We start from the raw sequence: 26,559 nt of genomic DNA, 5'->3' as shown, positions 1-26,559 counted from the left end.
CCCCCCCCCCCCCCCCCCCCCGCCCCACAGGAGTATTACATACTCCAGCCCTCTGAACTGAGCACAGGCATATGACCTGTTTGGGTCAATGAAAGGTGAGTAGAAGGTGGATCTCTTCTAGGCAGAAGCTTTACAAAGCTGTGCATGGTTCACAAATGTAATCTTTCGGGCCTGGAGCAAAGAACGTGGTACAGAACCATAGCAGGCCCACATTGGATTTGTGGCATGGCTGAAAAATAAACCTTTGTTGTTGTAAGCCATGGAAATTGTGGGGTCATTTTATCGTGGCGTAACTGGCCCCACCTGACTGATACACGTGCCTGATACTTGTGTGTGCCAGTTCCCATCATCGTGGCCTGAGTTTGCATTCCAGGCACTGCTAAGCAAGCAGTTCTGCCCAGGCTTCTGCTAGCAGCACTTTGGTGCAGCCTGACGGCTCAGTGGCTGAAGCCTGAGCATCTTCCTTTATGTCCAGGGACTCCTCTGGTTTTGTCATGCAGTGCTGTGGGAGCTGACTCAGGACTCACGTGTGGAGACAGGAATTGCAGGGAAATGAACACCCATGAGGCAAACCTTGACAAACGACCAATAAACGCTGAGAGATGAACGTTTCCCTCTTTCTTCTCAACATGCATGGTTCTGAGATGCATTTCCATTGCAGAATTGAACCTAAGTGGCCTGCTCCATGATGAATCCTCCTGTTGGCTTTCCTTCCTTTATTTCCCTTTCCCCTGGCTCTTACTTCTACTCTCCGGGAATCACATTCCCAAATAAACTACCAGCTTGCAAGCCTTTGTGTCAGGCTCTGTTTGGTGGGGGAACAGGACTCCTCACCCGTCAGACCTTCATTTAATCGAACCAATCAGAACACTGTCCACCACCGGATTGAATTATTTAAGTAATTCAGCGGTGTAAAGGGTTATACTGTGCATTTATAGAAACTTGCAAGGCACAAACACTTTGTTACTCAGCCTGGAAGTTATTGTTAGATTTGCTGATCCAAAAATAAGACCTTCCCCTCCCCCCAGATTAACCTCTTGTTATTAATTCTCAGTCCACCCAGGTGCCGTAACACGCAGGTCTTGGTTGGGAGGAATCCGTGTTTTTTTGAGACTTGGTGATTTGTGGAATAGCATATCGTGAGGCAAATGTTTAAGTGGTAAAACAGAATTAAGGTTTGGGTGTCTCTCTTGTTCTCGGGGGGGCCTTATTGCCCTTCAGCCTGGGTTCAGTCCCCTGACGGTGCCCTGTGGGACATTTGTCTGGCATCAGGAGAGATATCACCTTGTTTAGGAATCAAACTGGCCAGGTTTCCCATAGCATGTTGGCTGTTTCCTCTTGGCCTCCTTATCAGCCTATTCCTTATAAATCTTAAAATTGCAGCTGGATAGAACCTGAGGCTATCTTAAAATCATCTAACCAAATAGGTCAGAAAACAAGTCCATAGAGGTTAAGGAAAATGATCCATTTTGGTTGGGGGGTGGGGAGAAATGGAGGGGAATATAATCTTGCCTGTTAAGAAGATACCATTCTTGGGGCGCCTGGGTGGCTCAGTCGTTAAGTGTCTGCCTTCGGCTCAGGTCATGATCCCAGAGTCCTGGGATCGAGCCCCACATCGGGCTCCCTGCTCCGCGGGAGGCCTGCTTCTCCCTCTCCCACTCCCCCTGCTTGTGTTCCCTCTCTCACTATCTCTCTCTCTGTCAAATAAATAAATAAAATCTTTAAAGAAAAAAAAGATACCATTCTTTTTTTTGACATAATTAAATTCTTGATTGTGATGCTCTTAAATGAACCATGAAAATCCAAGCACTTACAATGCAAGTGTGATTTTTAACTAAGGCTTTTTCCCCCCCAATCTGAATGTTAAGGTGGCAGATGCATAACTAATCTTAGCTGAATCTATATTAAGAAATCAGCAAGGTGTCTTTATTTAACTTTCATGATCTGTGAATATAATGTAATGTTAAATAGCATGATTTTGCACATTATGTCCTAAAATAAAAAAACAACTCCTCCTTTAAAGTGATAGCAAAATGCAGTAATGTGAAAGGTTATTTTCCATTTGGTCTCAAAGAGAATGAGCAGCACATAAGAAAAGAAGCTGTTCCTAAACATGATTTCAGCAGATGTGTATGTCTATTTTAAATACTGTTTTTATCTGGGGGACAAAATTCAGCTCTTGGACTTGCATTCTGGGTCATATAGGGGAAACTCCTATCAGCAAAGGGGGAGAGGGAGTACTAAAATCCCCTGTTATCCTGGTTTTGAGTTTTCTGAAAAATATCCAATCCGTTGAGCCTCTGTGTTTTTGCTTGGGGATGTTTCCATGGAACTGTATTAGTTCCAGGAAATTTGGGTCCTTTCTATTATCTCTGGAAACAGGCACGGTTCCTGCAGAAACTACATGGGATTATCTGTTTCTCTGTTGAACGTCTTTGCTGCAGTGGGTTGGATTCCTGAAGGAGTAAACAGTGAAAAATTGTAAGGCCCAACTGTGGAAGATTGTGTGGAGAGGAAAGCAAGCTATTCTGATTTAAGACATAAAAAATGTTGCCCTTTTCCCTTCTTGAAATACTGCTCTATAGTCTTGCCTGGCATATGGTAACCGAGGCAAGAATGTGGCGACCACCAGTGTTACACTGAAGTTGGGTTTCTGGGGTTTGACTTTCCTTTGGTTCGCCAATTTTCATTCTATTATATTTGAATCTTCTCAAGAATGCGATTTTAGTTTCTAATGATTCTAAGTGGCTCCTGATTCGAAGAACGCAGACCCTTGAGGAATTAATACAAGAGTCTTGGGACCTCTTTGGGTACCAAACGTTCTCAGTGGATCTCTACATAAATAATATGTTTTGTTTAAATGTATTTGAAGGTGTTCTTAAATTCTTGGTCACTTTTAAAGCAATATTTTTTCTCAAAAGGTAGTAGGAAACTAAGAAAAATATAACAGTAAGATTATCTTTTTTTATTCACATGCCTTGTGTGTGTGGGGGGGTATTATGTTTTTAAAATAATTAAAGATGTCTTTATGCTTGAACAAGCTAAGAACTACTACTATGGTAGTTATGTTCTATAGGGCATGCTTCACAAAGCTAAATGAAATATTTAAAAGTTAATGGCTAGACAGTGCTTAAAGCATACACATTATTCATGATTTATTCTAATAACATTTGTGGATGACTAACTTAATGCCACCACACATCCATTCTGTTTTTTTTCCTGGAGATGTGCCTAAGTATCTGTGCCTCCTTAGGGGTGGGTTTATATGACTCAGTGATTAAATGGAGAAATAGAATTCCATGCCTTTTATGAGGTAGGTGTTAGAAAAAACACCCAGGCACTTATATGGGCTTACATTGTGCCAGATACTGTTCTGAAATCATCTTAAAATATTAGTTTGTTTAATGCTTATAACAATACTCTGAGCTTTAGGTACTGTTGTTCCCATTTTATAGATGGGAAACTGAGGCACAGAGTGGTTAGGTTCTGTGCCCAAGGCCACCCGTCCAGGAAGTAGTAAACCTGGGGTTTCGTTTCAGGTTCTGACTCTGGTCCTGCACTATTTCCCTCCCCTACTCCCACCCCGCTCCCACAGAAGATGTCACTTCTTTCCTGGAAGAAAGGGAAAGATGGCTACTGAGGAATACCTGAAGGGCAGGCTGGTTTGGTTTGAAGTAGGATACTCTCATGTGTTCTCCATTCCCCATCCCTAACCCTCAACATCACACACACACACACACACACACACACACACACACACACACACACAGCCACCTGGGCTTGCTGGACACAGAGACATTAGGCTACCTTGTACTATAACTGTGAGGTCCTTTGATCTGGGCTTTGTTCCCAAACCTTCTGCAACTATCACTTCACATAGCAAGTATGTTGTGGTAAAAGACCTCCAGTGTATGATGGAACTCAGTCCTGTTGACATATTCTGCTGCGTCAGGTAACCCATTTATATGTGTCTTCAGAGTTCATTTGGACAAGGCCAGCATCTTGAGGATTATTCCGATGACTTTATAAGTCCTGTTCCTTTAAAGCAATCAGCTGATGGTCACGGAGACTCTGAATGATGGCATCAGAGCATGTGGCCTTTGTGAGATATTTGAAAGCATCCCTCTTTTCCTTTGCCAAAACCAGAGGAGAGGTAGAGCAATAGCAAACCGCACAGATGCCCTGGATAGTCCTTCCTTCTGGCTGCCACTAAACACGCAAATATGCTTTGCAAGGAATTGCTAAAGAGGATTATGACAATTGCCTTGCTTCCCTGCCCATTCCAATTTGGCAGGTGAGGTCAGGGCCCAGTGGACGGCACGCTTCAGTGTTCGGGAAGCCGGGATGGGATGCCAGGAGACCGCAGTTATTTTGATGCGGCAGGCTGGCTGTATTCACGATTGCCCAAGTCACTTCAAAAGCTCTTGTGGTAAAAGCTGGCAGGCACAGTCCCTTAGAGACGCCCCCCACCCCGCCCCCTCGGGCCAGTTATCTTTGCCATCTCTCTCACCAGACAGGAGAGGAAAGTCAACTTGCTTTCATGGCAGGAAGGCTCCGGTCTTTCCAGTTTCATGGCGCTGAGGCCAATGAGGAGCCAGGAGGATAAATACGGAGCAATTATTAGGAAGGAGCTTTTATTTCAAAGGGCGGAATTCGATTCCAGATTGCTGAGTTGGTCAGAGATTTGCCGGTGCTGATTTTGTGATATCTGCCTTGTCTCTTGCATCTGTAAGTGGTATAGAACAGTGGTTCTCAAAGTGTGGCCCACAGACCCCAAGGGGTCTCCGAGACCCTTTTAGGTGTCTTCGAGGTAATAATTATTTCAAAGCAACACTGTGACCATCTCTGTCCTTTTCACCTTATACCAGTAACACAAAAGCAAGAGTGAGTAAAAATGCTGGCACATTAGTGCCAATCAAGGCAGGGGCACCAAGCAGTATTATTAGGGTTTATTGTGTTCCTTGCCTATATGTACCCCAAAAAAGCCCTTTTTCCTTAAAATGTCTTTGACGAAGCCATAGAAATTAACAAGTTTATTAAATCACATTCTCTGAGTACATTTTTTTAAAAAATATTCCGTGTAACAAGAGGAGAACTGTTTGATGGCAAAGTGCCCCAAAATAGTACCGTGTTGACATATTGATTACTTTGAATTAAAGTTCCATAAGAAACAGCTGATGCAAGAAGGATGCTCTGAGTGTCCTTTGTCTCTCTGAAAGCAGAAAATAAATCTCCATGTGAATGGTCCCCTCTTTGTGGCAGGAGGAAAAGAGCCATCCTTATCACCAGAGATTGGGAGTTCAAGGCCAAGAGGCTCTATAAACAAACCTTGTTACTTCTTTACTAAGTTTCTACTCTAAGTCCAAACTTCTTTCCTTGTCAATTCTTTACACATTTATTGTTTCTTTGTCTAAAAGGTATAAAAGCTGCCTGCTTTTGTCACTTCTTTGGGTCTCATATCTTTGGGGCCTTCATATACACAAAATTAAGTTAAATTAGTTTTTCTCTCGTTAGTCTCTCTTTTATTACAGGGGGTTTCTCAGCCAAGAACCTAGAGAGTAGGGGGATATTTATTTTCTCTCCCCTAGATACCTATAAAGGCTTCTTCTGCAGATGGAAGTGTGCGTGAACCTTGTCTCTTTGCAAACCACATCTGCTGTTGTTGGAGTTGCTAGATGAACTGGCTGCTTTATTCATAGAACGTCATTTTCAGTTGAAAGAGTAACTAAGAAACAAACCCTGGTTATTTAGACTTGGGTATTTAGCAGACAGCTTCTTGAAGAATATTTGTTGTTAATGATAAAATTTGAATATTCAAGTAAAAATTCCCTTTTGGAAAACCTGTATCTGTTATAGTGAGGTTGACAATTTCCCAGTACCTGAAGGCTTTTTTTGGTGACACGGGCAATGACATTAACAAATTTGCTTTTTTGATATCGAATAATGCAATGTGTTAATGTTTGGAAGATCTGCGTAACCCGGGACCCCTCCATTTTCCAAATGACCAATGCATGATGTGGGAAAATCATATGTGGGAAGAGATCTGTTAATAGAAAATACACCAGGGATGTTAATGTAGGAGACAGAGTACAAAAAGTTCGTTGATGTGGTTTCAGATTTCACACTGCAACTGACTTTCAAGTTGCTTGACAACTATCTGTTGTCAAGTTTTGCATGTCATCAAAAATAATACCTACAATTATCTTTCTAAAACTATGAAAATAATCTTCCTTTTTCTGATGACACATCTGTGTGATGCTAGATTTTGTGTAGATACTTCACCTAAAAAAACATTGCCACAGATCAAATGTGGAAGACGTGGGAATCCAGTAGTCTGTCAAACCAGCCATTAAAGAAGTATCCAAAATGTAAAATAATGCCATGCTTCTTATTAATTTGGGGGGAGGGGAATGTATTTTTCATAAAAATCTTACATAGGTTAACATGTAATGCATTTACTATTTTTATTTTTAAATGAATTAAATATTTTAAACATTTCTCAGTTATCTCAAATACAGTAAACATCAATAGTTATACCCCATAAACAAAAGCTCTTTGGAATCCTCAATGGTTTTTTTTTTAATTATTATTATTTTTTTTTGATGTAGTGTTCCATGATTCATTGTTTGTGTATAACACCCAGCTCCATTCAATACATGCCCTCTTTAATACCCATCACCAGGCTAAACCATCCCCCCAACCCTCCCTTCTAGAACCCTCAGTTTGTGTCTCAGAGTCCATAGTCTCTCATGGTTCGTCTCCCACTCCGATTTCCCCCCCTTCATTTCCCCCTTCCTACTATCTTTTTTTTTTTTTTAAACATATAATGTATTATTTGTTTCAGAGGTACAGGTCTGTGATTCATCAGTCTTAAACAATTCACAGCGCTCACCATAGCACATACCATCCCCCCAATGTCTATCACCCAGCTACCCCATCCCTCCCACCCCCCACCACTCCAGCAACCCTCAGTTTGTTTCCTGAGATTAAGAATTCTTCATATCAGTGAGATCATATGATACATGCCTTTCTCTGATTGACTTATTTCGCTCAGCATAATACCCTCCAGTTCCATCCCCGTCATTGTAAATGGCAAGATTTCATTCCTTTTGATGGCTGCATAATATTCCATTGTGTGTGTGTGTGTGTATATATGTATATATATATATATACATATATACATACCACATCTTCTTTTACCATTCATCTGTCTATGGACATCTTGGCTCTTTCCATAGTTTGGCTATTGTGGACATTGCTGCTGTAAACATCGGGGTGCACGTACCCCTTCGGATCCCTACATTTGTATCTTTGGGGTAAATACCCAGTAGTGCAATTGCTGGGTTGTATGGTAGCTCTATTTTCAACTTTTTGAGGAACCTCCATACTGTTTTCCAGAGTGGCTGCACCAGTTTGCTTTCCCACCAACAGTGTAGGAGGGTTCCCCTTTCTCCGTATCCCCGCCAACATCTGTCATTTCCTGACTTGTTATTTTTAGCCATTCTGACTGGTGTGAAGTGGTATCTCATTGAGGTTTTGATTTGGATTTCCCTGATGCCGAGTGATGTTGAGCACTTTTTCATGTGTCTGTTGGCCATTTGGATGTCTTCTTCGGAAAAATATCTGTTCATGTCTTCTGCCCATTTCTTGATTGGATCATTTGTTCTTTGGGTGTTGAGTTTGATAAGTTCTTTATAGATTTTGGATACTAGCCCTTTATCTGATATGTCATTTGCAAATATCTTCTCCCATTCTGTCGGTTGTCTTTTGGTTTTGTTTGACTGTTTCCTTTGCTGTGCAAAAGCTTTTTATCTTGATGAAGTCCCAATAGTTCATTTTTGCCCTTTCTTCCCTTGCCTTTGGTGATGTTTCTAGGAAGAAGTTGCTGCGGCTGAGGTTGAAGAGGTTGCTGCCTGTGTTCTCCTCTAGGATTTTGATGGACTCCTGTCTCACATTTAGGTCTTTCCTCCATTTTGAGTCTATTTTTGTGTGTGATGTAAGAAAATGGTCCAGTTTCATTCTGCTGCATGTGGCTGTCCAATTTTCCCAACACCATTTGTTGAAGAGACTGTCTTTTTGCCATTGGACATTCTTTCCTGCTTTGTCGAAGATTAGTTGATCATAGAGTTGAGGGTCCATTTCTGGGCTCTCTATTCTGTTCCATTGATCTATGTGTCTGTTTTTGTGCCAGTACCATACTGTTCTGATGACAGCTTTGTAATAGAGCTTGAAGTCCGGAATTGTGATGCCGCCAGCTTTGCTTTTCTTTTTCAACATTCCTCTGGCTTTCCTGGTTCCATACAAATTTTAGGATTATTTGTTCCATTTCTTTGAAAAAAGTGGATGGTATTTTGATAGGGATTGCATTAAATGTGTAGATTGCTCTAGGTAGCACTGACATCTTCACAATATTTGTTCTTCCAATCCTTGAGCATGGAACGTTTTTCCATTTCTTTGTGTCTTCCTCAGTTTCTTTCATGAGTATTTTATAGTTTTCTGAGTACAGATTCTTTGCCTCTTTGGTTAGATTTATTCCTAGGTATCTTATGGTTTTGGGTGCAATTGTAAATGGGATCGACTCCTTAATTTCTCTTTCTTCTGTCTTGTTGTTGGTGTGTAGGAATGCCACTGATTTCTGTGCATTAATTTTATATCCTGCCACTTCACTGAATTCCTGTATGAGTTCTAGCAGTTTGGGGGTGGAGTCTTTGGGGTATTCCACATAAAGTATCCTATCATCTGCAAAGAGTGAGAGTTTGACTTCTTCTTTGCCGATTCGGTTGCCTTTTATTTCTTTTTGTTGTCTGATTGCTGTGGCTAGGACTTCTAGTACTATGTTGAATAGCAGGGGTGATAGTGGACATCCCTGCCGCGTTCCTGACCTTAGGGGGAAAGGTCTCAGTTGTTCCCCATTGAGAATGATATTCACTGTGGGTTTTTCATAGATGGCTTTTATGATATTTAGGTATGTACCTCGATCCCTATACTCTGAAGAGTTTTGATCAAGAAAGGATGCTGTACTTTGTCAAATGCTTTTTCTGCATCTATTGAGAGGATCATATGGTTCTTGTTCTTTCTTTTGTTAATGTATTGTATCATGTTGATTGATTTGCAGATATTGAACCAACCTTGCAGCCCAGGGATAAATCCCACTTGGTCATGGTGAATAGTCCTTTTAATGTACTGTTGGATCCTATTGGCTAGTATTTTGGTGAGAATTTTTGCATCCATGTTCATCAAGGATATTGGTCTGTAATTCTCCTTTTTGATGGGGTCTTTGTCTGGTTTTGGGATCAAGGTAATGGTGGCCTCATAAAACGAGTTTGGAAGTTTTCCTTCCATTTCTATTTTTTGGAACAGTTTCAGAAGAATAGGTATTATGTTTGGTAGAATTCCCCTGGGAAGCCATCTGGCCCTGGGCTCTTGTTTTTGGGAGATTTTTGATGACTGCTTCAATTTCCTTAGTGGTTATGGGTCTGTTCAGGTTTTCTAGTTCTTCCTGGTTCAGTTTTGGTAGTTGATACATCTCTAGGAATGCATCCATTTCTTCCAGATTATCTTATTTGCTGGCATATAGTTGCTCATAATTGTTTGTATTTCTTTGGTGTTGGTTGTGATCTTTCCTCTTTCATTCATGATTTTATTTATTTGGGTCATTTCTCTTTTCTTTTTGATAAGTCTGGCCAGGGATTTATCAATCTTATTAATTCTTTCAAAGAACCAGCTCCTAGTTTCGTTGATCTGTTCTACTGTTCTTTTGGTTTCTATTTCATTGATTTCTGCTCTGATCTTTACTATTTCTCCTCTCCTGCTGGGTTTAGGCTTTATTTGCTGTTCTTTCTCCAGCTCCTTTAGGTGTAGGGTTAGGTTGTGTATTTGAGACTTTTCTTGTTTCTTGAGAAAGGCTTGTATTGCTATATACTTTCCTCTCAGGACCACCTTTGCTGCATCCCAAAGATTTTGAGCAGTTGTGTTTTCATTTTCATTTGTTTCCATGAATTTTTTTTAATTCTTCTTTAATTTTCTGGTTGACCCATTCATTCTTTAGTATGATGCTCTTTAGCCTCCATGTATTTGAGTTCTTTCTGACTTTCCTCTTGTGATTGAGTTCTAGTTTCAAAGCATTGTGGTCTGAAAATAGGCAGGGAATGATCCCAATCTTTTGGTACCTGTTGAGACCTGATTTGTGACCTAGGATGTGATCTATTCTGGAGAATGTTCCATGGGCACTAGAGAAGAATGTGTATTCTGCTGCTTTGGGATGGAATGTTCTCAATATATCTGTGAAGTCCATTTGGTCCAGTGTGTCATTTAAAGTCTTTATTTCCTTGTTGATCTTTTGCTTAGATGATCTGTCCTTTTCAGTGAGGGAAGTGTTAAAGTCCCCCACTATTATTGTATTGTTGTCAATGTGTTTCTTTGCTTTTGTTATTAATTGCCTTATGTAATTGGCTGCTCCCATGTTAGGGGCATAGATATTTACAATTTTTAGATCTTTTTGTTGGATAGAACCTTTAAGTAGGAGATAGTGTCCTTCCTCATCTCTTATTATAGTCTTTGGTTTAAAATCTAATTTGTCTGATAAAAGGATTGCCACCCCAGCTTTCTTTTGGTGTCCATTAGCATGGTAAATGGTTTTCCACTACCTCACTTTCAATCTGGGGGTGTCTTTGGGTCTAAAATGAGTCTCTTGCAGACAGCATATCGATGGGTCTTGTTTTTTTATCCAATCTGATACCCTGTGTCTTTTGATTGGGGCATTTAGCCCATTTACATTCAGGGTAACTATTGAAAGATATGAATTTAGTGCCATTGTATTGCCTGTAAGGTGACTGTTACTGTATATTGTCTCTGTTCCTTTCTGCTCTATGTTACTTTTAGGCTCTCTCTTTGCTTAGAGGACCCCTTTCAATATTTCTTGTAGGACTGGTTTCGTGTTTACAAATTCCTTTAGTTTTTGTTTGTCGTGGAAGCTTTTTATCTCTCCTTCTCTTTTCAGTGACAGCCTAGCTGGATATAGTATTCTTGGCTGCTTGTTTAGTGCTCTGAATATATCATGCCAGTCCTTTCTGGCCTGCCAGGTCTCTGTGGATAGGTCTGTTGCCAATCTAATGTTTCTACCATTGTAGGTCAAAGATCTCTTCTCCCATGCTGCTTTCAGGATTTTCTCTTTGTCTCTGAGACTCATAAGTTTTACTATTAGATGTCGGGGTATTGACCTATTTTTATTGATTTTGAGGGGGGTCTCTGTGCCTCCTGGATTTTGATGCCTGTTTCCTTCCCCAAATTAGGGAAGTTCTCTGCTATAATTTGCTCCAATATACCTTCTGCCCCTCCCTCTCTTTCTTCTTCTTCTGGGATCCCAATTATTCTAATATTGTTTCTAATATATTGTTTCATCTTATGGTATCACTTATCTCTCGAAGTCTGCCCTTGTGATCCAGTAGTTGTTTATCTCTCTTTTTCTCAGCTTCTTTATGGAAGACCATCATTTGGTCTTCTATGTCACTAATTCTCTCTTCTGCCTCATTTATCCTAGCAGTTAGAGCCTCCATTTTTGATTGCACCTCATTAATAGCCTTTTTGATTTCGACTTGGTTAGATTTTAGTTCTTTTATTTCTCCAGAAAGGGTTTCTCTAATATCTTCCATGCTTCTTTCAAGCCCAGCTAGTATCTTTAAAATTGTCATTCTGAACTCTAGTTCTGACATCTTACTAATGTCTGTATTGATTAGGTCCCTGGCAGTCGGTACTGCCTCTTGTTCTTTTTTTTTGAGGTGATTTTTTCCATCTTGTCATTTTGTCCAGAGGAGAATAGATGAATCAGAGAACAAAATGCTAACAGGGTAACAATGACCCCAGAAAAATATACACTAAACAAATCAGAAGAGACCCGAAACTGGGGGGAAAGAAAGAGAAAGAAAGAAAAAAGAAAAGAAAAAAGAAAAAAAAGGATATGATTAATGTGATCAGGCTGGTGAATAGATCAGTGCCACACACTAGATTTTGGGCATATTTTGGTCTGTTAGAAGAAAGTGCCTCCCAAAATTTTAAAGAAAGAAAAGCTTATATATGTACAAAAATAAGGGTAAATATGATGAAGGGATGGAATATGACTGTAAAGATCAAAGATGAAAATTATAAAAGATTTTATAAAAGGAATTGATAAGAAGTTGGTTGAAAAAAGAAAGAAGAGAAATTAAAAAAAAAAAAGAGAGAGAATGTGATAAGGCAGGAGACTAGAACAAAGCCACACCCTAGAGATTTAGGGTATATTTTGGTATGTTATAAGAAACTCTATCCCAAAATTTTAAAGAGGGAACAACTTATATATATACCAAAAATAAGGTTAACTACAATGAAGGGATAGAATATGACTCTTCCAGAAAGTGGTCACTTTTCTGTTCAGAGAGTTGCTGCTATTCTTTTCTTTGATCTCCTGTTGAGTTCGTAGGTGTTTAGAATGGTTTGATCCCTATCTAGCTGAATTCCTGGGACCAGACGAAATTTAGGTCTCCTACTCCGCCGCCATCTTGCTCTCCTCCTCCTCAATGGTTTTTTAAATTGCAAATGGATCCTAGAACCAAATGTTCTGAGAACTGCTAATATAGAATATTGTAGTGTTTTCCAGCTAAAGAGTTCTGAGCTGTCAGAGGAGTCAAAAGTCTTGTAGGTTAGGAATAGTGATTGTTTCATCATATATCTTTAAATGTATTGATGAGGGGCACCTGGGGGGCTCAGTTGGTTAAGTGTCCGCCTTTGGCTCAGGTCATAATCCTGGGGCCCTGGGATCGAGCCCCACATCGGGCTCCACACTTGGCGGGAAGCCTGCTTCTCCCTCTCCCTCTCTCTCTGCTTGTGTTCCCTCTCTCACTATGTCTCTCTCTGTCAAATAAATAAAATCTTTAAAAAAAAATGTATTGATGAAAATTATTTAACTATCTTTCCCTTTAAATGAAAACCTCGTAGAGATCAAATATGCTTACCTTGCACATTAAATTCTCATTCATCAATAACTGATATCAAAACAGAAAAACATGGGCAATTATATTCAATTTGAACTTACTAGAATTACAAATATCCACATACATAGTGTGTTATTAGTAGAGAAATGGTTGCAAATAGCCACTGAAACCTTCTCTTGTCCTGTAATTTAAAGCAAATCATAAATATTCAAATAAATAATAAAAAAGTCTTGGACATTAAGCAAAAGGAAAGCAACCATTTCAAATTCTGATTATTTTCTATTTTTGATGCTGTAGCAAACAATGGTTAAATCTCAGTCTATATATATACGGAGTCCATGTATAAACACGGTGTATAGTTTTTAATGTATTTTTTGTAAGTCCTATTTTTCTTACATAATTAATTTAAATACTTTGCATCATTTATTTAACATGAAGAAGTAAAATTTTCCTTATATATTATGAATGACATTAAATATAACATCTAAGTAAGCAATCTGCACAGCGTTTAATATTCCGAATAAAAATACCTTTTGCCTAAAGTCACATTTGCATGTAATGCCAAAAACAATGAAGTGATTAAGAATATTCCTGAGAACATTTGAGAAATTATGTATTTCTGCAAAAGGGTTCTCTATTAGTTTCTGAGAACTGCTATGAAGTGCCAGAAACAGAGTGGCTTAAATCAACAGAAGTTTATTCTCTCATTGTTCTGGAGTCCAGAAGAATGACATCAAGGTCATGGTGGGGCCATGCTCCCTGCAAAGCCTCTAGGAGAGAATCTGTCCTCACCCCTTCTGGCTTCAGGTGGCTCCTGGCGTGACTTGGTTTATGGCTGCGGAAGTCTGTTCTCTGCCTCTGTCTTCACATGAGCTTCTCCTCTGATGTCGCTCTGTGTACTATCCTCATCTTAAAAGGACACAGTGACTGGATGTAGGGTCCACCCTAAATCCAGGATGATTATATCTTGCGAGCCCGAACTTTCTGTAGAGGCCATATTTCTCAGTTCATGGTCTGAGTGATGTGAACTTTGGGGAACACTATTCATTTATTACACATTCCTAATCAAAAGTGATGGGGAGTTCAGACATACTTTGATAAGGGGAGGCTTTGCTGTTGGACAGACCCCATCTGCCACCAATGAGCCTTTTGACCCTGCCAGGTTATCTACACTTTAAAGCCTCAGATTCCTCATCTATAAAACTGGGTCCATGTTAGGCATCACATTGGCTTATGATGAGAAGTAATGGAGATCATGCCTAATGTTCTCAGCACAGTGCCTGGCACGGAGGAAAGTCACTTAATAAATATTAGTAGTTGCTCACTGTTGCCAGGACAGGAAGGTAATAATAATCATAGTATTTACTATAAACATACTGTTAAGGGCAACTATATTGGTGTTAATTGTAAAAGGGTTAGCAGATTATAGCTAATGGTGTCTTCAAAGACCATCAGTACATAATCATGGATGATTTTACTGTGACATGGTAGATGAGAGAGAGAGAGAGACAGGAGAGAGAGACAGAGAGATGAGAACCCTTAAAAGAGCAGCTCTTGAGTTTGGTTAGAGACAGATATTACTGTAGACTGAATATGTTCTCCAAAATTCCTGTGCTGAAACCTAATAACCAGTATGATGGTATTTGGAGGTGGGGCCTTTGGGAGGTTGTTGGGTGATGAGGGTAAAGCACCTATGATGGGATGGGTGCCTTTATAAAAGGTCCCCCATAAAGTTCCCTCACCCCTTCTGCCATGTGAGGCCATGGCAAGAAGATGGTGTCTGTGAACCAAGAAGAGGGCCTTCACCAGATACTGAATCTGTGGGCGCCTTGCTCTTGCACTTTCTAGCCTCCAGAAGTGTGAGAAATTTCTTTTGTTTATGAACTACCCAGTCTCTGGTATTCTGTCCTATCGGCCCACTCGGACTGAAACAGTCATCAACAGGACTTTCATCAAGAGACCCACCAAAGGGGCGACTGGGTGACTTAGTCAGCTAAGCGTCTGCTTTCCGCTCAGGTCATGATCCTGGGGTCCTGGAATCCAGCCCCGCTTCAGGCTCCCTGCTCAGTGGGGAGCCTGCTTCTCCTTCTTCCTCTGCCTGCCGCTCCCCCTGCCTGTGCTCTCCTCCCCTTTCTCTCTCTCTGTCAAATAAATAAATAAAATCTAAAAAAAAAAGACCCACCAAATGTGTTTGGAAGAGCTGCACTGGAGGATAGAACGCTGATATTCAGCACATTCTAGCATTTATCCTTATTTCTGTTCTGGATTTGTATCACTCATTTCTAGGCCTGTGTCTTGATCACTATTTGGGGTAATATTTGGAGACTTTGAAGCATAAACAGAAAAATTCTAAAAGCCTGTTTTACTCTAATTCCATATATAGTCCAATCCCGCTGAGCCTGCCCTCCTGCAGCTATCATGCTGACCCCGTGTCACAGTCCCCCTGGTGGCTGTCTCCGACTTCTCTCCTCTCCTTACAGCCCTACCCTTGCCTCCTCACCCCTTGCTCCTCAGATAGCCTTGGCTTGGTCCTTCCTGAGAACTAGTAATCCATCTGCACGTGAGCGCCTTCCCTTGCTGTCCTTCCCATCAGAATGTACTGGCATCTTTGCCCATCTGTTCTTTCCCTCTATTTCTGATGAGTGACCCCTCTCCCCTCTAAGACTAATCCCTCCCCTGGGTATCTACTCTTATCCCAAGTAATAATTTTGATCCATAATTATCCTTTTGTTTTCGGGCATTTGGTCTCTCTCCATGGAATCCTTCTACTCAGTCTGTAAATATGCCTAAGCTCCCTCTTTGTTCTTAAAAACACTGTCCCCTCCAGCCACCATTTCTCCTTCTTTAACTGTACTAGTCAACCTCTTCAAAGTGCAGTGACCTAGCCCCAGCTGCATGTTGTGATAGCTGTTAATGATTATAAAATTATTGAAAGAACAATACAGAACTCCCAATAGTTAAATCTTGATAATTTCTTCCTGGTAGAGATAAGATGTGGCTCCATCTCTAAGCAGTGAGGAGGTCTAGAGCCTCTGCACCTAGTCTCTGGGGCATGCTACCACCCTGCAGACCACAAACCTGGGGGTTGGTCTCAGTGTGGGAATTTAGCATATTCAGAATATTCAGTGATGAGTCTCACAAAGTGCTTTTAAGAAATTGGGAATTTGGGTGCCTGGGTGGCTCAGATGGTTAAGCGTCTGCCTTCGGCTCAGGTCATGATCCTGGGGTCCTGGGATCGAGTCCCGCATTGGGCTCTCTGCTCCTTGGGAGCCTGCTTCTCCCTCTGCCTCTCTCTCTCTCTCTGTCTCTCATGAATAAATAGATAAAAATCTTTAAAAAAAAAAAAAAGAAAGAAATTGGGAATTTACATAGCTGTTCTGTTGGAAAAATTATAAAATCGGTAATGCCCTGAGGATAGGATAAACAAAGACACTTTTGTGTTTTAACCTCTGAATTTGTTCCTGAGAGTTTGCTGACTAATAAGCAGGTAAGAAAATTTCAAGCCTCTCTGGCATACTTCCCATTTGCTGAAAACCTGCGGATAAGTCCTGAGTGAAGTTTAGAACCCATGTAGGTCCAGTGGAGGAAGTGAGAAGCATGCTTGTGCAGTTTATTGTATCCCACTGAATTTTTTCCAGGGGCTAGATGGTAAATCGGTTCTTTGCAAGGACACACCACAGATGAAGACAGACAGGAGAACTGTACAGAAGAGTTTATATAGCATTTGGGTGTTGGTGTTTAAAGTCAAAAAAAGAAAATATACGTAGATCATTCTGGAGTAGGTCAAACATTTTTTTCGTCTTGGACAAAAGTCCCTGGGAAATCTGCCCTGTAAGACTCCTTTAGCAGAAAAAGGACATGGATGCCAGCTAATTTTATAACATCAGAGTGCATCCTCTAGCTTATTGGGGTCTGGGAGGCAGCCTTGGCCTTCCCTAAGGGACCCTCAGAAGCCTTTTGAGGAACTGAAAGGTGACCGTTAAGATTCATACTGGTAGAGTGGATATATATTGAAAAGTTTTTCTCTGTTGGATAGGCAAAGGAAAATATACTCCCAGCTGACTTGCTAGACTAATATTTTCCAATAGGAACTTATTTTACTGAGAAATTATATGTAAAAATTATACTGTGGATGATTCAATCAATCAGCAGTAGTAGTGTATGCAACTATGTGTGTGTGTGTGTATGTGTGTGTGTGTGTGTGTGTGTGTGTGCATTCCCACTGGAGATACAAAGAAGTATGAAATGTGGTTTCTGCCCTTGGAGAAGTTTACAGTTAAAATGAGGCTGAATTTAAGCCCCCTCTCTCTAAAGGAAATTCTAACCTCTCTCTAAAGCAAATTCTAACCATTCCATAATGAGAGACAGTGTGATGTGGCTGAATGTTGGTAAGCTTAGCTTGAGAAAGTCATGACCTAAAAAACCCTTTTTATCTTGTCACCGGACCACCCATAGATTCAGCTTCGTGCCCCTTGTGTCATCCAGAAGGAGAGAAGGTAGTATTTGTACCATGAAGAGATGTGGCTTTTCCCTACAAGACAGTTGTCTGCACCCCCACCCCCCATTGTAAGGAATTATGTGGGCTATTAATGTACACTCATTAGTTCTGTGTGTTTATCCCAGCAACCAAATGTAGAGATTTTCTGTCTCTTGATTCTATATCTGCAATGGAGCTATATCCTTTAGAATAATAACACAACAGAGAAATAATTTTTATATGGGGTAGCTTCCATATAACTCTGATTGTCTTTAATTAGGGGGGAAAAAATCACAAGCTAAAAAGAGTAACAGACTTGAAATCAGTTAAAACTCAGAATAATCAACTGAGAAAAAAATGTAATCTCATAAATCTTCATTTTTAACCACAGGACAAGAGTCTCTTTATTCATTCAATAACTTTTGCTGCCCCCTCTGTTTCTCAGATTGGAACTGTAACATAGATGAGAATTGCCAAATATCTGTGAAATGAAAGACTTTCCCCCTACCCTTCCCATTCCCCATAAGAGCCTAAAACAAATAGAACTGAGAAAGTCACAGTTCAGTTCAAGAATTAGATTTATGTGGCTCTAATGTAAGAACTCTGATTGAGACTGGTCTTGATCAAAGGCAGGTAGGGGGAGAATTAGGCCAACTAAGACACCTTTTTTTGGTTTGTTTCAGCAGTGTTTCCCTAGAAATAGGGAGATATAATTTGGCACATTACAAACAAATGACTGGCTTTCATTTTTCACATAGTAATAGCAAAACTCCAGGAGCATTAATAGAAACAAAAATATAACCTGCTATTTATTGTACCCGAGGTTGGCTTTCATGATTTTCGAGAAAGGACCAGAGTTGAGACAATGCCATGCATGATTTTTTTGTCAACCTAGCCCTGTCTCCAAAGAAGCCGATAGACACATATAAGCAGATTATTCTTTTTCTTGGTGTAGTGAAGAAAGAGTAGGCATATGCCAGATAATTTAGGGGGGAAGGGAAATACGAAAAAAGCGTGGTGGGGGGAGAGCAGCTCTGCGAAATGAGACCAGACTGGTGATGCCTGTGTGCTGTCCTCATCCTAAAAGGATACAGTGACTGGATGTAGGCGTTACAGCCGCTTTCTCCTTAAAGCTGGCCAGAACTTTAAAAGTCTGTTCATTTCTATTTGACACGAGGAGTGGGATCTCTCAGCAGGAGCAGGGATGCCACGATGCATGTCGTCTGCCGGAGCAGGAAGCCGCGTTTGTAACGGGGAGCTCAGCGATGTTCCCTTGCGAGCGTGAAGGCACCCGTGTTGGGCTAAGCCCGGCTCTCCGTGACGGCTCTCGCGTCGGGAAACTCTCCGCGACCCAGCGGCGGCAATCCCGTTTGTCTGCCTCCTAGCTTCTCCCCCAAAGAACGGAAAATAGCAAACTGCAAGGCTGGGCTTGTTTAATGAATGTGATTTGTTTTTGTTGAACCAAAGGCACAGGAGGTTTCGGAGGCTGTCAGCGTGATGCTAGATTTGTGAATGATTCCGTGCTCCACATCTTGGAGGCGTTTAATATGGAGGGTGCCTGAGCTTGCAGGTGATAACCTGTCCAAAGGCATTTTCTTTACTTTCAGAGGTTCCTTGAATAAAAATGACCTTTAAAAGGTAGGTGAGGCCATCTCTCTGACTTGCAGAGCTGTATCTAGCATGGGCAGGCATGTGAGAATCTTCCGTTCTCACGAAGAATGTCCTCACGATGCGGCCTCCTCCTTCCCTCTGTGACTCTTCCTTGAGCCTGGCTGTGGTCTGCCCACCATCTCAGAAACCTGTAACGCTGTAACCTGAGGCACTTTCTGCTTTTTCAGTTTGCAATGCATTCTCTTGCACTATATAGTCAATATAGTTTTTGGTGGAATGCCTTTTCATTCATTCACCTGTTTCAGCATTAGAAACCAAACTGTCTTGGGGTGCTTGGGTGGCTCAGTGGGTGAAACCTCTGACTCTTGATTTTGGCTCAGGTCATGATCTCAGGGGTGTGGGATCGAGTACTGCATCAGGCTCTGCACTCAGTGTGGAGTCTCTCTCTCCCTCTCTCTCTCTCTCTCTCTCCCCCCCCACTCTTCCTCTGCCCCTCCCCTTGCTTGTATGCCCTTTCTGTTTCTCTCAAATAAATAAATAAATAAATAAATCGTAAAAAAATAGTCTTACCTTCTTTATATTAGCGTGACTTCCCTCCTCTACAAACTTCCCCACCAAAAAAGTTAGTTTGTCAAAACAGATTGAACATTACTTTTCCACAGTTTGTAACAGAAGGCGATTTTAATAAAGGCATTGGCTTAGATATGAGTTTATTCGAGGGACTATTTGCATTTAATAATTAGTGGTACAATATTATTATTTAGTAATATAGAAAAAAAAAAAAGGCCCAGAAAGAGCTTGATTCCCTGGAGAAAGAAACTTCCTGAACATGGATAGTAACACTTTTTCTCCATTTAGATGTAATTGTTGGATGATATTATCCAAACTAATTAATAGTGACACATTAGTTAACATATTGCCATCAGCAGGTGGCTATTTGAGCAGGGATGAAAATGGCATGTGCTAAAACAAATTGTTGTACCTTAGAGAAATGTGCAGAATTATTTTTTAAAAGAGTCTTTTAATGATGTGTGCAACATGATTTTTTTTTTTTTTTTACTTAACACAGCTTTGAGAGATGAAACTGGGGGTAAGGCTGGAGAGATAGAGACTGAGAAAAACAAAATAAAAGACAACAAAATTGATTCAACCTTTACCAAAAGCTTTTTGAATTGATAAACAAAACGAAACAAGTCAACAGTTGAATCCAAGTGGCACAGTCGGTCTGTCAGATCAGAAATCACACAGAAGACTCGGGGGCCCTCCTTCTTCCTTTGCGCTGTCTCTCTATCTTCCTCCCCTCTGTCTATTGTAGATCTGTCAGGGGATTTGGGGCAGACGGCGACGTATGGGCAGGAAACTGTAATCTGTGGCTGGCTTTCAGTTTCGGAGGCATCACTGTGACAACGAAGGAGTTAAAACTGTCAACACCTATCAGAGCTCGGCAATAATTAGTGTAATAGCAGTCCCAGAACATTGGCACAGATGACCACACCACAGTAGATGAATTCTACTGGGGTCCTGCTTCGTAGAGAATCCTTCATCTCTTCCAGCTCAGGCACAGCTAAGTTTTTTAAATGCCTATGTGAAGAAAGCTACTGTTTGTGCATACGGATGATTCTGGGTAAAGATGATTGTGAATCTTTTTTATTTCAGAAAGCGCTTTTTGAATTAGCACTTGCAGATACAAGTTGCATAGATCTGTACCCTCTGAGCACCAGATGGGTGGCCTGTAGAATGTCTCCAAGTGTGTCGACTGTTACTCTGTTACGAAGGATGCTCAAGGGTGGTAGGGAGTGGTGTGATTTAGGGAGACAAACTGTTGCAAGATATACTTTCATTAATTTTTTTTTTTTTACTTGTTCTTACAAGAAACTAAAAGGAAAAACAGAACGTTTTTAAACAAGACAGGCTGGAGAAGAATAAAATACATTTTTCATTTAGTAGCTTCAAGGAAAAAATGGATAGATAAAAAGCAGAGACTTAAAGGTATTTTTTCAGGGACACCTGGGTGACTCAGTCGGTTAAGCCTTCAGCTCAGGTCATGATCTCAGGGTCCTGGGATCGAGCCCCGCATCAGGCTCCTTCCTCAGCGGGGAGCCTGCTTCTCCCTCTGCCTGCCGCTCCCCCTGCTTGTTCTCTCTCTCTCTCTCTCTCTCTGACAAATAAATAAATAAAATCTTTTAAAAAGATATTTTTTTCAGAAGTCCATGTGGTAACCAGAAAAGGAAAATTGTGACTTAAAAATAGGAGCAGCAGTTGGTAGAGCATGTGACTCTTGATCTCAGGGTCGTGAATTTGAGCCCCACATTGGGAGTCGCGTTTACTTAAAAAAAAAATAGGAGCAGGAATCCATGATGGACTAGGGGAAGAATGGGTAAAGGAGAACCTCAATAACCCCGATATGTTCAAATCCACAGGTCCCAATGGCTGGCATCCTAGAGTACTTAATGAATTGGCCGAAGTCATCACAGAACCGCTAGATATCATTTTTGAGAACTCGTGGAGGACTCATGAGGTGCCTGAAGACTGGAAATGGGCATATTTAGAACCTTCTTTCACAAAGGGAAATGGATGATGACCCTGGAAATACTCATCAGCTTAACTTTTTTCTTGGAAAAATTCTGGAATAATCAACTTAGTACACTGGGTAACTAACTTATAATAGCTAGAAACGAGGCAGTGAAACATCATACATAAAGAAGTACTGAGTCTGGTTTTGAGATCAGGTCTCATGCCTATTTTGGGGATCCTCCCCACCATTCTCTGAATTCTTGATGAAAATAAATGAGGTTGGCCGAGGCATTTGGGTGATAACTAATTTTAAGTGTAATACAAGACAAAAAGCGGGTTTCTGGCATTAGCTCATCATTACATCATTTCCATATGAGCCTTTAACTTGAGAATTAGGAGCTTTAATTTAATATTTTAGGATACATCTTTTTTTTTTTTTCACTTCATATGGGACCATGTTTTTATGGGCTGAGATATTTTATATAATTCTCTATAGAATAGTTTGGTGATGGAATTTCCTTATTTTAAGGTGCTTTCATAGTTATTTTGTATATAGGTAGGATCATAAAGCTGATGAATTTGAGGAACATCAGCAAGGGGAGAGAGTTTTTTCTAACTTCTCATGTTTAATTTAACCTGGCTGAAGTTTAGTGTTAGCACCAGGAAGGGTGTCTTGCTCTCACTGACAACTGAGCAAGATCTGCTGTGTAACTTGATCTCTAGTTTTTCTCACTCCCTGGGGACTGTCTTGGCCAGTGCTGTGCTGGATCCCACCTCCCCCCGCCCCCCCCCCCCTCCCCCCCCCCCCGCCAAGATTCTGATGTCAGGCCCGTGGGAGCAGGGAAGTTGGCAGTGGCAGCGACCATTACAAACCTTACATAACCACAGCCCAAAAGGAGAGTAGGATAGAGTGGGGGAAGGAAATCAAGACACATCTGGAGTCTTTCTAATTCTTACTGTTCTTGCCTTTGGCTGCGGGTAGTTTTATTTCCTGCTTAGAAAATACAACCAAGTTGATGGGACCAAACACTTAATTGAAAGGAAATTATCAAAGAAGGTCCAAGTCTGCCACAGGCTTCGGGGGCAGGCAGCTTCTGAGAGCCCATGAGCCGTCAGTCCTGTTACAGAATCTTTCCTGCACTACTTGGAAGTACACAGGATCTGCTAAAGTTTGCCTCAGCATTGTGATGCTCAAGAGTAGGAAACTCTCAAAGGAAAAGCAGTTTACGTGCATTTTCTTCCTGGTGCATGCTGGTCCCCAGGTGAGCAGTTAAGGTCTCCAAGGGCAATTTTATTACAGTACTGCTTTAAAAATCTAAGGTTTACATAGTTTATCTACTTCTAGAGATTAATTTCGATACTGTAAAATCAGTCTCATTCTTAAATGCAAATGCAAGGAAATTAAGCTTGCGAGCATGTATAAATTGTCCTTTAAACTCTATGTAGCTTGCAGATAAGTAAGGATTAGACTCCAATCAACCTTTCATCATTTTTTTTTTCCCAAGTGAACCAGAGTCTTTCAAATTTCCAAGCTAGATTTTTCTTAAGGAGTGGGGGGTCTGGATAGATTACAGATCAAATTTATTGTGATAATAAATGGCTTCCTGTTCAAGACCTCATTTCCAGATGCAGCATCTGAGGCAGATTTATTTCACAGATGTGCATTTCCATGCATTTGTTGAACTGTTGCTAGAAAGAACCCAATGTCTGAAAAATCTATTATTTTCACCATTGGCATTATAATGTAATCTACTGCAACCAAAAAAAAGGGACTCTGGTCATTTCAAGTTTTATTTTCTACTTGTGTAATGTCTAACTTCAGTTAGCTTGCTGAATTTAAATTTCTTGGTGTCTGCTATTGGAATTTGAAAATAATGATATCCTACTTAAATTAAGAGTCACAATCTAGAATAGTGAGAAAGCCAAAGGACTTGAAAGACTTCTTACCTAAAGCCAGAGAGAGAAAGCTTTAAGCAGAGAGGTATTAAAGGAACCCCTAATTCTTTTGCATTAAATCAAGGTCAGGTAAGAGCTTAGAATATAAGAGAAAGGAAGTAGTCTTACCATGAATTGTATCTGAAGACAGTTACTCTTAGGATGAGTAATTTTTTTATAGTATTCTAAAATTTTATCTAACATTCATAATATCCTTAATAGGTAAAGGTAAAGGAAGTAGTTAAGGGACAAGTATGTTATCAGAACTAGAGGAGTATCTTGATTTGTATTTCCTAGAACTTCAAGAGACATTAAGTAGAGACTTTTACTTCATAACACTGAGGAATTTGGAGGAGTATAGCAAAATTTTTCTTCAGTTCATCTTTTAACAAAATTTTGGGTGTGAGGAAAGAAAGATTTTCTTTACATAAAATATTTCTTGGTTCAGGCAATGCAAGGGCTCCTTCCCACCAAGGGAATTGAAGCAAATTAGAATAGCTGTACTCAAGCAGTTTCTCAGTCCCAAGAAATTTACAGCATCTTGGTGGTGTGAAATCAACGACAAAAACAGTAAGCCTTGAGTCCTGGCTTCCGGATCTAAGTCCAAATTTTGGAATCATGTCGATTGCCTCTTCAGGTAGTGAATCTGTTTAGAACATAAGCTATAATGTAGCATGGGGAATGGTCTTGAACAGTTGTTGAACTCATCAAAAGCTTTTTATCCTTGCCCATTAAACGGGGAAAATGAATACTTCCTATAGTTCTGCATTAAACTACATCAAACAGCCACAGAGTTCTTGGCCTGGTGCTTGACACATAGTAGGTGCTGCGCGCCTTCCTCCCTTCCCTTCTTTACCATGACCTTCTTTCCTTCCTCCTACATGAAAGAGATTACCTTAAAACTGACTAGAAAACTCAAGCATAAATTGACGTGTCTTTATTGCTGCCTTAAACCCACTAAATAAAGCCCCTTTGCTTTCTTTTAGAAAGGATAGAAAGGTTACAGTGGCCACTTTCAGCAGGAGTTCGCTAAATGTTTATTGATTGAATGAAAGGAATGTGATTTTTAAAAACAATGAGCAAATGTGTAAAGCCAGCACTTTTCAAGGCTGGGGAAGTAGTCGCATAGATACACATGAAGGTATTTCTTCAACTTTCTTCTTTCTTACAGCTTTAGATTGATAAAACTTGGTGTAAAAATTAGTGAGTAGCATATGTGCATTTTCATCGGATTTTATGACTGTGATTTACAAATTAGGAGTGCAAGTCGGCATTCCCGCATAGGTTCTTCTGCAATAAATCCAGCCAAGATACCAAGCGGATGATGGTGGATCAGCAAACTTTTCTATGTGAAGAGAAACCAGATGTACCAGTGCCTAGGAAGCACCTGCCAGAAAACTGAGATGAGCATATCTGGATTGTTCTCTGTGAAGAGTCGAGCACCGTAAACAGGTTCCTTGCGTGGGCATTGAAGAATAACAAAAAGAGAGGTTAAAGAGAATTACATTTTTAGACAAAATATTTGATTCAAAAAACTTTTTACATGTAATATTAAATTAGGTATCAAAACACCATGTTCAGGCAGGTAGAAGATTTCTGAATTTCAAGTAAATGAAGGATAAAGAATAGAATAATATGTCCAGAGACATATACAAGACATGAGCAAGAATCTGACGAAATTGCCAGTTCTCTGTTCAGACCAAGGGCCAAGTTCAGGGGATGCTTAGAAGTCAGCTGACAACTTGTGCTTTGAATAAAGCTATACTAGATGCTGTATGAAACAAAGTAAGTTGTGCAGAGCAAAGCAAATCAGCTAGGTTTTCTCTTCTAGAATCTTCTAATTTTCCTCTTAGCAGTCTCTGTGGTCATCGGTTAGATATTCCTACATCATATGTTTTACACTATTAGATTCTTTGGAAAATACTCTTTAGCTTTATATTATTAATCTCTAAGAATATAAAATCAAATTTCTACTCCAGGATCACTGTTTTAGATATGTCCGTGAAAGGCAAACAAAACAAAGCAAAACAAAACAAAACAAAAAACCCATAGTAGTTCAGAAAAATGAATAACATAACTTTCTTTCTTTTTGCTTACCAACACAGAAATTTTCCTTTAAGTTGTTTAAATTAAGCCTGCAATGACATTTTGTTTTTTTTATTGTTGCTGTTAAAAGATAACTTTTAGAGGAAAATGGGAGGTTAAATTCCACATTAAGAGCTGGGTGGTATTTTTTTTGACAATTTGGCCAGCATTTCTTCCATTGGAACAAAAGAAAGTCAACTTTTCAGCATTAAGATGAGATGTGTCTTTTATAGAAGCATTCTGTATCATGCCCTTTGTCGGATGAATTTTCCTTTATTGCTCCAAAAATAAAATGCTGAATTGAATATCTTGAGGGCAAAGTGGTATAGTAATTGGGGCAAATGGTAGAAATTCTACTGCAGTTGTTGCCCTGTTCTCTAAGCTTGAGACTATTCTGAGATACTCTTTGGGTTCCTAAAGTCATCATTAATGGAAAAGTTCTGCCTTACAGAGACGTGTGCATAGGTCCAAATAATTAACATGTGTACATCTAAGTAGCCGAGCACAGATTCATTCTAAATAAAAGCTGCAGTTTGGTTTTTTGTAAATGTAATTGCAACTGACACCTTTTTCCCCCCCTTTCATTAATTGTTTTTAAAAGGGACTATATGAGAAGGCTCTATTAAAAGCTTACTTGGAATAGCATTACGAACATCATACGCCCATGCAGCGCTGTGATTTGCAAACATATGTCCGCTCTTCAATAAATGTTATGGCTTTCACAGCGGTTCCACCTTGGCCTCTTTTGTGATCGTTTTCCATTCCGATGAATGGCATAGAGTATGTGTGTTGTTTAAATTGACGATGTATAAATGTTTATAGTAATGGAGCATTATGGTTAACATGGGAAATCAGAGTTCCAACTTGAAAGAAAGGAGAAGGCAAGGCTCCCCACACTCCATGCAAAATGCAAATAAATCATTACGATGTGTGCTTGGATGCTTTCATGTGATTGTTACATGTGTATGTTGT

General features: G+C 40.2%; 1 protein-coding gene across 1 annotated transcript in view; it reads left to right on the top strand.

Annotated features, from left to right (window-relative positions):
• SAMD5 (sterile alpha motif domain containing 5) overlaps window positions 1-21,737 on the top strand; it is a 56,502-nt gene extending 34,765 nt beyond the window's left edge. Inside the window, exon 2 of the mRNA XM_021693524.1 lies at window positions 21,474-21,737. Coding sequence (XP_021549199.1) covers window positions 21,474-21,536 — 63 coding nt within the window. The 3' untranslated portion in view covers window positions 21,537-21,737. The remainder of the gene's footprint in view (window positions 1-21,473) is intronic.
• Window positions 21,738-26,559: the final 4,822 nt, after the last annotated feature.

The sequence above is a fragment of the Neomonachus schauinslandi genome, chromosome 8 (genome assembly GCF_002201575.2).
Source record: "Neomonachus schauinslandi chromosome 8, ASM220157v2, whole genome shotgun sequence".
In the NCBI taxonomy this organism is placed as follows: Eukaryota; Metazoa; Chordata; class Mammalia; order Carnivora; family Phocidae; genus Neomonachus; species Neomonachus schauinslandi.
Note: the sequence above shows the minus strand (reverse complement) of the source record. Positions and strands in the feature narration are given on the sequence as shown.